Here is a 15,207-nt window from a genome sequence, read left to right as displayed (position 1 = left end):
GGAGGATTATTATTACCAGTAGCTGAAATAATCTGCTATATAATTCTGGTAAATTCTTTCCCTTCACGAGGACTGACAGCCGGGGATGAGGAAATTCGCCTCGTTCACATCGATGTCAGGTCCTTCCATTATATTCTATACTACATTTATTCCCCCCTATAGCGGTATCACATTTATATTCATGTATTATTAGTATTTTACCTGAATCGGGGAACAACAAATAGTCTAAACAATGTCTGACTAGAATCAGTGACCCTTCTGTGCTTTATATAGTGGTGACTCCTCACCTGGGCGGTTCCCTGTAGGAATGTCCTCCTCACACTCCTCATCACCACTCACATAGGGATCTTCCTGTATTCTCATAGATATAGCATTTATGTCGCTCACATCTTTATCTTGATGGAAAATCTGGGAAACAAATAATGTAAAATTCACCGGACAAATGGGGAAGTCACAGAGAATGTTCTAGATCATTAATCCACATGAAGATGAAAGATGTCCTGACAGTAGCTGCAGGTCTGTGAGAAGCCGGAGAAACATATTAGATGGCGGCTCAATGACACCGCCCATTGTTGGTGAGTTCTAGGATCTTCTGTCCATTGATCTCCTCCTGTATCAGGGGGTGAGATGGAGGCCCCCAGATTGGGCTCAGGGTTCCTCTCCATCCATCAAATACAAGGGTTTGACAGTGCCCACTAGAGGTCTTCTTCACTACTGTGTAATCCTGGTTATGAGGAGACACAATAATAAATCTCACTACATACATGTCCAGAGTCCATCACCTCTCCAGTCCTATCATCTGTTATTACTATAGATAAGAATGATGTAATGATGACATCATCAGAATCTCTCACCTCTCCAGTAAGCTGGTAGATGATCTCTAGGGTGAGATTTAATAGACTTTCCGCCATCTTGTTCCCGTCTCTTTCCATCCTTGATGGGACAATCAGGAATATTCTCTTCTATAGAAGATACTGAGAGGATTCTATATTGTAGGAACCTGAATGGAGAGAAGATGAGACAATGGAAATAAAATACAATAACTGGAGATAACAATGTGATAGTGATGAGATATTTGGGTGTAGATGATGTTTGGTCTCTTTGTAGACATTGGACATGAGGTGAATAGTTGGTCACTGGTTATATGATGTACAGACTGGAATCACCGCTACAACTAATGTCATTACAGTAATGTAGAAAGGATATAAAGGGGTCAGTGGTGCTCGGGGGGATTTGACAAGTGTTGATGTCTTATTGCTGGTTGAAGAGGCGGCGGCAGTGGGAGGAGCGGCGAGGTTGGTGAGTGACATACCTTTTTTTTTGTTTTATAATAGGCTGTTACCTGCTAGAGTATCATACCATACCATATCATTACCATATAGGCCCAAAGCCTGTGCTAGCAGTACCATACAAGCACGAAGCCTGTGCTAGTAGTAACAGCCTGTATGGTACTGCTAGCACAGGCTTAGGGCCTATATGTTAATATCTCAGATCACATGATGTCTGGGACATTATTATACAGGCCCGAAGCCTGATAGGATTAATATCAGATCCCAGAGAGGTGAGTAAAACTGTTTATTATGTTCCCTCACCTCCCTTGGGGCTCCGATTATTATACTTGGGGGTATAAAAAGACACCCGAGTGTAATAATAGTTCATGTGCAACTGTGGGGCATAATAGAGCTTGAAGGGTCCACTGTGGCCACTGTAACCTCTATTATGCCCCACAGCACAATATAGGCTGCAGTGGCCGCTGAGGGACATAATATATATATATAGGGGTTGGGTGCATAGAGAAGTGAGGAGTTGTAGATGTCTGTATTGCAAACTTTATAGTCAAGTCACAGCTGGAAGAAGTGGTCATGGCGGTCCAAAGGGAAAAGGCGGGAAATATGGGAAGACGTTGCCAGTAAGTATTACTGCACAAAATATTACTGCATTGTATTTATTGTAATATTACCGTTAACACCCCCCCAGCACCCGACCCCCGAATCCCCTCTCCACCCTCCTCTCCTATGGTTACGTGACATCAGCCCCCTAGTACAGGTAACTAGGAGAGAACACGAGGGGGGAGGGGGTTGGGACAGCTCAGAATCCCCTGGTTCATCTGAAATAGAAGTTGGGGAATTAGGAGCTGAAAGTCTCTCCAGAGAACCCCTTACCTAAAATAGGTCAATATGGAGCCCGAATATAAGACACAGCCCCCACCTATCAGCGACCCCTGACACTCCGGGTCTGACTCTGTCCGAGTCCTCGCTATTTCCCACATCCCCCTCCTCACATATAGTCCCATGTAACTACATCACTCCCTCCCCCCTCCTCACATACAGTCCCATGTAACTACATCACTCCCTCCTCCTCCTCACATACAGTCCCATGTAACTACATCACTCCCTCCTCCTCCTCACATACAGTCCCATGTAACTACATCACTCCCTCCCCCCTCCTCACATACAGTCCCACGTAACTACATCACTCCCTCCCCCTCCTCACATACAGTCCCACGTAACTACATCACTCCCTCCCCCCATACAGTCCCATGTAACTACATCACTCCCTCCCCCTCCTCACATACAGTCCCATGTAAATACATCACTCCCTCCCCTCCTCACATACAGTCCCATGTAAGTACATCACTCCCTCCCCCTCCTCACATACAGTCCCATGTAACTACATCACTCCCTCCCCCTCCTCACATACAGTCCCATGTAACTACATCACTCCCTCCCCCTCCTCACATACAGTCCCATGTAACTACATCACTCCCTCCCCCCTCACATACAGTCCCATGTAACTACATCACTCCCTCCCCCTCCTCCTTACATACAGTCCCATGTAACTACATCACTCCCTCCCCCTCCTCCTTACATACAGTCCCATGTAACTACATCACTCCCTCCCCCTCCTCCTTACATACAGTCCCATGTAACTACATCACTCCCTCCCCCTCCTCCTTACATACAGTCCCATGTAACTACATCACTCCCTCCCCCTCCTCACATACAGTCCCATGTAACTACATCCCTCCCTCCCCCTCCTCACATACAGTCCCATGTAACTACATCACTCCCTCCCCCTCCTCACATACAGTCCCATGTAACTACATCACTCCCTCCCCCTCCTCACATACAGTCCCATGTAACTACATCACCCCCTCTTCACATACAGTCCCATGTAACTACATCACTCCCTCCCCCTCCTCACATACAGTCCCATGTAACTACATCACTCCCTCCCCCTCCTCACATACAGTCCCATGTAATACATCACTCCCTCCCCCTCCTCACATACAGTCCCATGTAACTACATCACCCCCTCTTCACATACAGTCCCATGTAACTACATCACTCCCTCCCCCTCCTCACATACAGTCCCATGTAACTACATCACTCCCTCCCCCTCCTCACATACAGTCCCATGTAACTACATCACTCCCTCCCCCTCCTCACATACAGTCCCATGTAATACATCACTCCCTCCCCCTCCTCACATACAGTCCCATGTAACTACATCACCCCCTCTTCACATACAGTCCCATGTAACTACATCACTCCCTCCCCCTCCTCACATACAGTCCCATGTAACTACATCACTCCCTCCCCCTCCTCACATACAGTCCCATGTAATACATCACTCCCTCCCCCTCCTCACATACAGTCCCATGTAACTACATCACTCCCTCCCCTCCTCACATACAGTCCCATGTAACTACATCACTCCCTCCCCCTCCTCACATACAGTCCCATGTAACTACATCACTCCCTCCCCCTCCTCACATACAGTCCCATGTAACTACATCACTCCCTCCCCCTCCTCACATACAGTCCCATGTAACTACATCACTCCCTCCCCCTCCTCCTTACATACAGTCCCATGTAACTGCATCACTCCCTCCCCCTCCTCCTTACATACAGTCCCATGTAACTACATCACTCCCTCCCCCTCCTCCTTACATACAGTCCCATGTAACTACATCACTCCCTCCCCCTCCTCCTTACATACAGTCCCATGTAACTACATCACTCCCTCCCCTCCTCCTTACATACAGTCCCATGTAACTACATCACTCCCTCCCCCTCCTCCTTACATACAGTCCCATGTAACTACATCACTCCCTCCCCCTCCTCACATACAGTCCCATGTAACTACATCCCTCCCTCCCCCTCCTCACATACAGTCCCATGTAACTACATCACTCCCTCCCCCTCCTCACATACAGTCCCATGTAACTACATCACTCCCTCCCCCTCCTCACATACAGTCCCATGTAACTACATCACCCCCTCTTCACATACAGTCCCATGTAACTACATCACTCCCTCCCCCTCCTCACATACAGTCCCATGTAACTACATCACTCCCTCCCCCTCCTCACATACAGTCCCATGTAACTACATCACTCCCTCCCCCTCCTCACATACAGTCCCATGTAATACATCACTCCCTCCCCCTCCTCACATACAGTCCCATGTAACTACATCACCCCCTCTTCACATACAGTCCCATGTAACTACATCACTCCCTCCCCCTCCTCACATACAGTCCCATGTAATACATCACTCCCTCCCCCTCCTCACATACAGTCCCATGTAACTACATCACCCCCTCTTCACATACAGTCCCATGTAACTACATCACTCCCTCCCCCTCCTCACATACAGTCCCATGTAACTACATCACTCCCTCCCCCTCCTCACATACAGTCCCATGTAACTACATCACTCCCTCCCCCTCCTCACATACAGTCCCATGTAACTACATCACTCCCTCCCCCTCCTCACATACAGTCCCATGTAACTACATCACTCCCTCCCCCTCCTCACATACAGTCCCATGTAATACATCACTCCCTCCCCCTCCTCACATACAGTCCCATGTAACTACATCACTCCCTCCCCCTCCTCACATACAGTCCCATGTAACTACATCACTCCCTCCCCCTCCTCACATACAGTCCCATGTAACTACATCACTCCCTCCCCCTCCTCACATACAGTCCCATGTAACTACATCACTCCCTCCCCCTCCTCACATACAGTCCCATGTAACTACATCACTCCCTCCCCCTCCTCACATACAGTCCCATGTAACTACATCACTCCCTCCCCCTCCTCACATACAGTCCCATGTAAATACATCACTCCCTCCCCCTCCTCACATACAGTCCCATGTAACTACATCACTCTCTCCCCCTCCTCACATACAGTCCCATGTAACTACATCACTCCCTCCCCCTCCTCACATACAGTCCCATGTAACTACATCACTCCCTCCCCCTCCTCACATACAGTCCCATGTAACTACATCACTCCCTCCCCCTCCTCACATACAGTCCCATGTAAATACATCACTCCCTCACCCCCCTCACATACAGTCCCATGTAACTACATCACTCCCTCCCCCTCCTCACATACAGTCCCATGTAAATACATCACTCCCTCACCCCCCTCACATACAGTCCCATGTAACTACATCACTCCCTCACCCCCCTCACATACAGTTCCATGTAACTACATCACTCCCTCCCCCTCCTCACATACAGTCCCATGTAACTACATCACTCCCTCCCCCTCCTCACATACAGTCCCATGTAAATACATCACTCCCTCCCCCTCCTCACATACAGTCCCATGTAACTACATCACTCCCTCCCCCTCCTCACATACAGTCCCATGTAACTACATCACTCCCTCCCCCTCCTCACATACAGTCCCATGTAACTACATCACTCCCTCCCCCTCCTCACATACAGTCCCATGTAAATACATCACTCCCTCACCCCCCTCACATACAGTCCCATGTAACTACATCACTCCCTCCCCCTCCTCACATACAGTCCCATGTAAATACATCACTCCCTCACCCCCCTCACATACAGTCCCATGTAACTACATCACTCCCTCACCCCCCTCACATACAGTTCCATGTAACTACATCACTCCCTCCCCCTCCTCACATACAGTCCCATGTAAATACATCACTCCCTCACCCCCCTCACATACAGTCCCATGTAACTACATCACTCCCTCACCCCCCTCACATACAGTCCCATGTAAATACATCACTCCCTCACCTCTCTCTCCTCAGCAACTGCACGTGCTCTGGTTGTGTAGGGTCGTGGCTAGAATGGAGTTGCTCCTGGTAGTTGTGATGTCACAGGAAGGGGCGGGGCGTCTCCGAGGTGGGCGGGGTTTCTCCAAGGTGGGCGGGGTCTTTCCAAGGTGGGCGGAGCCTCTCCCAGGTGGGCGGGGTCTCCGCCATCCCTGCTCTGTGCTATATAGAGGAAGGCGGAGCCGAGCAAATGGAGATGGAGAAGAGAAAGCAGTGAGGTGTCTGGTGGTAATGGAGGATGGAAGAGGAGAGACAGGATTGTATTACATGGGACTGTATGTGAGGAGGGGGAGGGAGTGATGTAGTTACATGGGACTGTATGTGAGGAGGGGGAGGGAGTGATGTAGTTACATGGGACTGTATGTGAGGAGGGGGAGGGAGTGATGTAGTTACATGGGACCGTATGTGAGGAGGGGGAGGGAGTGATGTAGTTACATGGGACTGTATGTGAGGAGGGGGAGGGAGTGATGTAGTTACATGGGACTGTATATTAGGGGGGAGGGAGTGATGTAGTTACATGGGACTGTATCCTGGAGAGTCTGGGGGATTGGATTGATGTTTAGGGTGGTATAGGAGTCTGTTGGCATGGAGGGAGACAGGGTCCTTTGGGTGTTCCTGGCATTTAAGGGGGCGCAGGAGATCTTTGGGGGGTACTTCTGGCATCTATGCTCAGCAGTGCCCCCCTGTTAAATATTATATATTTACAATATTCTCTAGCAGACATGGGGTTAACACTCTACTGACATCATAGTCTTATATTCTGGGGACATGGGTGCGGTTAGAGTACACCATTTTAGAAATCTCCTTACATAGCTACAAGATGGAAGGTAACACCCACTCTCATGAACATAAATGAGTGACAGACACACACGTCGTCGTCGTCATCCATGGGGGGGATCCATGGGGAATCTATGGCAGGTCTGTCTGCCATCCCTCTCTGTCATCCTGGACAAGATGTCGTGAATATCCCAGATGACCAGACCAGGTGACAAGCATGAACCAAGCTGTAACTACAAGATATCCAGATGATTTAACTCCTCTGAAGATGTAAGCTATTGACAATTGACTGATATTTGTGTTATTTGGACATTTTCCCTGTTCCTGTGTTTTCCTTCAAGAGATTAATAAACCTCTACACTGTTTTATAACAAGCTGACTTCTTCCTATCGTGGATAAGGCCTACAACACGCGACACAAGTCTATCCCACAATTTCAAGGCCAGGTATGGATATTTAACAGTGGATACAAGTCTCACCGGCAAATACAAGATATTTAACAGTGGCGAGCCAAGCACGGTCGTTTTTTTCCTGTTTTTCTTGTTCCGTTCACTTGCAATTAAGGGGGGAAGAGAGGAGTATTTTGCAAGTTGTATGAATTGCAAGCTTCAGGAAAACTTTGAAAAAGAACTTATATTGGTGAGATACAGATGACTGTTGTACGTGTTATATGATATGGAAGCCTGTGTGAGGAAAGCCTGTGAGGAAATACAGAAGGACCACAAGTGCCAGACGTACTGAGACGTTCTGATGACAGGGACCAGCTGTTCCAAGGACAAGCTAAAGCTTTCTATAGTGGTGAGTAAAGATTTTACTTTTAAAGTATGGAAAAATTAGAGTCATTGTCTAAGAAGTGTAACTGTGAGTTTAAAATTGTGTCTAGTGACAATTTAGTAAGTGTATGGCAAGATTTGTATACACAATGTGAGCAGGCAAATTCTAAGATTGAAAATAGAATTTGTTCTACAAAAGAGAAGCAGGTATTTAGGAATATTGCTTCTTTGGTAAAGATTTTTAATGACGTGGTAACAGAGAAGAAATTAAGTAATAGTATGCATAAATCTGTTCAGACAGATAATGAGGAATCTCAATATGTTGATAAAGAGCACCACGTGGCATTAATGGCCATAGATGGTGAGGAACAAATGATACAAGAAACTAAATTGAAATTAAAATCTCAGGAATATTTGATCAGTCTGAGTAAAGCCATTCCCACATATGATGTAAAGATCCATGTGTGTAGAAACTCAGAAATTTTTGAAAGCCATGCAGAGAAATTTGATCTAAATATTGAACAGAGAAATAAACTGTTTAAATTATGGCTTCCTATTGATTTTACAGAGCGTTTGTCTGCAAAAATGTCTTATGATAATGAGTCAAATGAATGGTTAAAAGACAGTGATGTGGAGAGATTAAAGAAAATAATCTGGTGCACTAGAGGTGACAGCATGCCAACACCTGACATACTGAATGAGATAAAGATTGGCAGAAAAGAATGTACTTTTGCGTTCATGTCTAAATTTGAGAGGACATACAAAACTGTCATTCAAAAGGTGAACTCTTCATCTATGGTGAAAAGTTTTGTTAAAAAGTTCAATTTTTTGGATGCAGTCACCCTTGCCAGTGCCTCAGATAAGAAGACTTTATTTGAAGCTGCTAGTTTATTGGACGTGGCCAGAAGACATCAGAAACATATGTCAAATGTAAACCGAGTATGTCCAAAGCAAAAAGCAAAGCCTATTAAAAGGCATCTGTCAAATCATGTTAAAGTCTCCCCTATTTATAGGAGGGAAAGTGACAAAATCTATGAGAAACGTAGGAAATTACATGTTGCATATAAACCATATGCCATGCAGGAAAATCCACAAATTGAAATTCCAGTATTAACTGAAATTAAAGAATTGCAGCCAACCAAATCTATTGAGTATCTGCAAAAGAATGTATCTGGGAATGTACCAGTTGTCTCCAAAATGTCAGATCTTTTCAGTAACCCAATGGCATCTGACCTGTCTTATATTCTTAGGAAAAGGGCAAGCTTGGCATTCTCTCATGACCTGGCGAGGCTATTATGGATGGACGTGTTGACAGGAAGTTCATGGGTTTAACTTAAAAATATATATCTGAAAGGAGGTCAGGGGTCGAATTTAAAAGTATCTCTGAAGGAATGACTGTCTATTGAGATTTACTTATGTACTATTTGGCTATGTAAAGAGAAATCCCTTTTATATGAGGAGAAGTCCAATGATCAGGTATAACTCACATGATTATGTGATGATGTTTATAAATAATCATAATTATGCTATTGTGAATAATACTATGGATCATATTATTATACAGTATATACACACACACATATAGGAGGAGAGTCTGATGTGTGGTGACAGATTTTTGTCATAGCCCACTCTCTGGATGCAGAGAGAATAGGAACATATTATGTACAATATATGAATATGATCAAATAGTATTAGGAGTCCATAAAGTTATTAAACTTGGTATTGGTTAAAATCATTATTAAATTATTTTGTTTTTTGCTAAAGTTTATCTATTTTTCTCTTCAGATATAGATATATGGAAAAATGCAGAAGTTCAATCATGATGTCCATTCATTCAACAATCTTTCCTTATAGCCAAAAGAATGCATGGAGTGTCTAACTATTAATGAGTAAACAAATTAACATGGTGTGACTAATAACAATGCATGATAAAGTGGTATAAGTTATAACTTACCTTAAGCATGTTTTTCAATAGGTTCATGTAAAGTCCATGTTTTTAGGATTTTCAAGTTATAATCCATTTTGTTTAACCACATGAGGACCGCCGTACGTAAATTTACGGCCTCATGTGCTGGTACCTAAAGACCGGACTATTGTCGAAATACGTCCGGTCTTTAGGTGCCATTTTGGAGCAGATCGCGCCCCCCCCCCTGGTAACAGTCCCACCCCTACCTCTAGCCCGGGACTTGGTGAAGATGCCGGGGACCGATCTCATTGGTCCCCGGTCATGTGATCGCTGTGACAGCAAGTCACAGCGATCTCTTTTATTTACAGTACAGGCAGCGTCTCAAGTCTCCTCCCTCTCCTCTTCTCCTTACACATTGTTACTTTGTGAGGAGAAGAGAAGAAGGAGAGAGACTTGAGACATTGCTTGCTAAAAAACACCCATATACACAGTTTCCACTGCCCGATCCTGCCCCCAAACCCATCGATCCCCTAATTCCTAATCCCCTATCCCCAAATCTATATATAGATCATATATATATATATATAAAAAAATAAATATATATATATATATATATCTGTGTATATCAGAGCTAGATAGGGAGATATATATATATATATACCCACCATATAGGTATATATATATATATTTCTGTCACTTGTATAGCGCTAACATATTCTGTGGCGCTTTACAGAAAGTGTCAGTCACCGTACCCTATAGGGCTCACAATAAATTGCTCTCTAGCACCATATATATATATCTACCGTATAAATTTTAGATATATATATATACATATATATATATACCCGCCATATAGGTATATATATATCTGTGACTTGTATAGCGCTAACATATTCTGCGGCGCTTTACAGCCACTCTACCAAAGAGGGCTCACAATAATCAGCTCTCTAGCACTATATATATATCTACCGTATAAATTTTAGATATATACAGTCCTATGAAAAAGTTTGGGCACCCCTATTAATCTTAATCATTTTTTGTTCTAAATATTTTGGTGTTTGCAACAGCCATTTCAGTTTGATATATCTAATAACTGATGGACACAGTAATATTTCAGGATTGAAATGAGGTTTATTGTACTAACAGAAAATGTGCAATATGCATTAAACCAAAATTTGACCGGTGCAAAAGTATGGGCACCCTTATCATTTTATTGATTTGAATTCCCCTAACTACTTTTTACTGACTTACTGAAGCACAAAATTGGTTTTGTAACCTCAGTGAGCTTTGAACTTCATAGCCAGGTGTATCCAATCATAAGAAAAGGTATTTAAGGTGGCCAATTGCAAGTTGTTCTCCTATTTGAATCTCCTCTGAAGAGTGGCATCATGGGCTACTCAAAACAACTCTCAAATGATCTGAAAACAAAGATTGTTCAACATAGTTGTTCAGGGGAAGGATACAAAAAGTTGTCTCAGAGATTTAACCTGTCAGTTTCCACTGTGAGGAACATAGTAAGGAAATGGAAGACCACAGGGACAGTTCTTGTTAAGCCCAGAAGTGGCAGGCCAAGAAAAATATCAGAAAGGCAGAGAAGAAGAATGGTGAGAACAGTCAAGGACAATCCACAGACCACCTCCAAAGAGCTGCAGCATCATCTTGCTGCAGATGGTGTCACTGTGCATCGGTCAACTATACAGCGCACTTTGCACAAATAGAAGCTGTATGGGAGAGTGATGAGAAAGAAGCCGTTTCTGCACGTACGCCACAAATAGAGTCGCCTGAGGTATGAAAAAGCACATTTGGACAAGGCAGCTTCATTTTGGAAACAAAAATTGAGTTGTTTGGTTATAAAAAAAGGCGTTATGCATGGCGTCCAAAAAGAAACAGCATTCCAAGAAAAACACATGCTACCCACTGTAAAATTTGGTGGAGGTTCCATCATGCTTTGGGGCTGTGTGGCCAATGCCGGCACCGGGAATCTTGTTAAAGTTGAGGGTCGCATGGATTCCACTCAGTATCAGCAGATTCTTGAGAATAATGTTCAAGAATCAGTGATGAAGTTGAAGTTACGCCGGGGATGGATATTTCAGCAAGACAATGATCCAAAACACCGCTCCAAATCCTCAGGCATTCATGCAGAGGAACAATTACAATGTTCTGGAATGGCCATCCCAGTCCCCAGACCTGAATATCATTGAACATCTGTGGGATGATTGGAAGCGGGCTGTCCATGCTCGGCGACCATCTAACTTAACTGAACTTGAATTGTTTGTCCAAAATACCTTTATCCAGGATCCAGGAACTGATTAAAAGCTACAGGAAGCGACTAGAGGCTGTTATCTGTGCAAAAGGAGGATCTACTAAATATTAATGTCACTTTTCTGTTGAGGTGCCCATACTTTTGCACCGGTCAAATTTTGGTTTAATGCATATTGCACATTTTCTGTTAGTACAATAAACCTCATTTCAATCCTGAAATATTACTGTGTCCATCAGTTATTAGATATATCAAACTGAAATGGCTGTTACAAACACCAAAATATTTAGAACTAAAAATGATTAAGATTAATAGGGGTGCCCAAACTTTTTCATAGGACTGTATATATACATATATATATACCCGCCATATAGGTATATATATATATATATATATATATATATATATATATCTGTGACTTGTATAGCGCTAACATATTCTGCGGCGCTTTACAGCCACTCTACCAAAGAGGGCTCGCAATCAGTGACATTATGGCGAGGAGGTTTTATACTAGTGAGGAGGCATACGCCATTCTTTGGTCAGATGCATCAGATGCGTCTGACACTGAAACATTTGCAGACAATGAAAATGACAATACAAGTGTCATTTCAGATTTGTCTTCAGGAGACGTTCTCCCTGATGACATTGACTCTTCAGATGGTGAAGGTGCCGGAACTAGCAGTGCGGCAGCAGACAGTGACACTTTCCCACTAATTGATGTGCGTTCCCTCCAGTGGGCACCTGCTCCATCTTTTGCCCCTAGAGTCCACCCATTTACTGCATCTCCTGGCATAACAGTGGATGATTCCCAATTTACCCACATGAATTATTTTAGTTTATTTATAAGCGACGACCTCCTCAATGAAATTGTCCTTCAAGCTAATTTATATGCCACCCAGTACATAACCCAAAAACCTTCCTCTGCCCATGCCAAAGATTGGACACCCACAGATATGGTGGAAATGAAAAAATTTTGGGGCCTCACCCTAAATATGGGTATTGTAAAAAAGCCCTCAATCAGATCATATTGGTCAAAAAGTCCTGCACAGTCAACCCCAATATATTCGGCAGTCATGTCCAGGCTTCGCTATGAGCGACTAATGAGGTTCCTTCACTTCAGTGATAATTCACAGGCCCCCCCAAGTGATGATCCAAACCGTGATCGGTTATTCAAACTGAGACCCCTCATAAATTATTGGAACCACTCCTTTTTACAACATTACACCCCAGAGCAAAACGTCAGTGTGGACGAATCCCTCCTTAGTTTTCACGGCAGACTGAGCTTTCGCCAATATCTCCCTTCCAAACGGGCAAGATATGGCATTAAGCTATATAAGCTTTGTGAAAGCAGTTTCGGATACACCGCCGCCTTCAGAATATATGAGAGACGAGATAAAAAAATTAATTCCCCAGGATGCCCCCAAATTTTCCCATCAGTAGTAAAATAGTGGTGGAGATAATGCAGCCCCTGCTACACAAAGGGAACCACTTGTATTGTGACAACTTTTATTCAGGTGTGGCCCTGTTTAGACACTTGCATTGTGCAAGCACAGGAGCATGTGGAACCATGCGCAAAAACCGAATTGGTTTTCCGCAGCAGCTAGTGGGGAAGGGCAGACAAAAGGGGGAGTCCTGTTCTTAGGCTTGTGAGGAGCTGTTGGCGGTGAAATACAGAGATCGGAGAGATGTCTATGTGTTGAGCACAATACACCCCACAGGAACAGTGGCAGCGAGGGAAAGAGGGGCAACAGCAGACAAGCATAAGCCAATAAGTGTGTCCGAGTATAACAAACACATGGGGGGGGTGGATTTAAGTGATCAAATCTTACAGCCCTATTTGATAAAAAGGAAAACCAAAACCTGGTACAAAAAAGTGGCCATTTACCTCTTTCAAATTGGAATTCACAATGCCTTTTTACTTTATAAAAAGAAGGGAGGCACCGACAAATATCTGGATTTCCAGGAAAAAATAATTCACAACCTCCTCTTTGACCCTCAGGACCCCATAGAGACCCCCCAGTCTGAAGATGTCAAACGACTCACTGAAAGGCATTTTATTAGTCTAATTCCCTCAACAACAACACGAGCTAACATGCAAAAAAAATGCCGTGTCTGCACCAAAAATGGGCGACGCAGAGATACCCGTTACCATTGTCCCTCATGCCCCTCACAACCAGGCCTGTGTATTTCTTGTTTTGAGAGATACCACACTGTTCTTCATTATTAAAGCTCTTCCCCAGAAAATTCCACTTCTAATTTTGTGATTGCCACCAAGCCCCATCTTTTGCATAAACCTGCAAATTCCTATTGTTATAAACTCTAAATTCCCTAAATTATACCCCTAGATGAATACATTGGGGAACAAAAATACTAATTACATTTTTTTGCATCTTTTTCAACATTTCACAAAAAATCTGGATACTCTAAGAAGATGCTAAAGCACTTATTGAATGCCTGCAAACTATTCTAGCAAAATCTGGCCTACAAAATCCAATTAGCGCTCCATCCGTTCTGAGAGCGACCGTGTGCCCGTACATTCGGGTACCAGCACATATGGGGTATTGTCACGTTCGGGAGAAATTGGGTAACAAAATGTGGGGTGCAATTTCTCCTTTAACCCCTTGTGGAAATGCAAAATTTGGGGTAAAGCAACATTTTATAGCAAAAAATGTCATTTTCCCATTTGCTGGGCCAATTCTGTGAAACAACTGTAGGGTCAAAGTGCTCAATATACCCCTTGATAAATTCCTTGAAGGGTCTAGTTTCCAAAATGGGGTGATATTTTGGGGGTTTCCACTGTTTTGGCACTTTGGGGGCTCTGCAAAAGGGACATGATGCCTGCAAACTATTCTAGCAAAATCTGGCCTACAAAATCCAATTAGCGCTCCATCCGTTCGTACATTAGATTACCAGCACATATGGGGTATTGTCACGTTCGGGAGAAATTGTGTAACAAAATGTGGGTGCAATTTCTCCTTTAACCCCTTGTGGAAATGCAAAATTTTGGGTTAAAGAAACATTTTATAGCAAAAAATGTCATTTTCCAATTTGCTGGGCCAATTCTGTGAAACTCCTGTAGGGTCAAAGTGCTCACTATACCCCTTGATAAATTCCTTGAAGGGTCTAGTTTCCAAAATGGGGTCATATTTTGGGGGTTTCCACTGTTTTGGCACCTTGGGAGCTCTGCAAATGGGACATGGTGCCTGAAAAGTATTCTAGCAAAATCTGGCCTACAAAATCCAATTAGCGCTCCATCCGTTCTGAGAGCGACCATGTGCCCGTACATTAGTGTACCAGCACATATGGGGTATTGTCGTGTTTGGGAGAAATTGTGTAACAAAATATGGGGTGTAGTTTCTCCTTTAACCCCTTGTAAAGATG

At 43.9% G+C, this 15,207-nt stretch overlaps 1 protein-coding gene across 1 annotated transcript in view; it reads right to left on the bottom strand.

Moving 5' to 3' along the window:
- Positions 1–15,207, bottom strand: part of LOC142189903 (uncharacterized) — a 490,808-nt gene that overhangs the window by 343,640 nt on the left and 131,961 nt on the right. Inside the window, exon 6 of the mRNA XM_075262259.1 lies at positions 288–408. Coding sequence (XP_075118360.1) covers positions 288–408 — 121 coding nt within the window. The remainder of the gene's footprint in view (positions 1–287; positions 409–15,207) is intronic.

The sequence above is a fragment of the Leptodactylus fuscus genome, chromosome 1 (genome assembly GCF_031893055.1).
Source record: "Leptodactylus fuscus isolate aLepFus1 chromosome 1, aLepFus1.hap2, whole genome shotgun sequence".
Taxonomy (NCBI): Eukaryota; Metazoa; Chordata; class Amphibia; order Anura; family Leptodactylidae; genus Leptodactylus; species Leptodactylus fuscus.
Note: the sequence above shows the minus strand (reverse complement) of the source record. Positions and strands in the feature narration are given on the sequence as shown.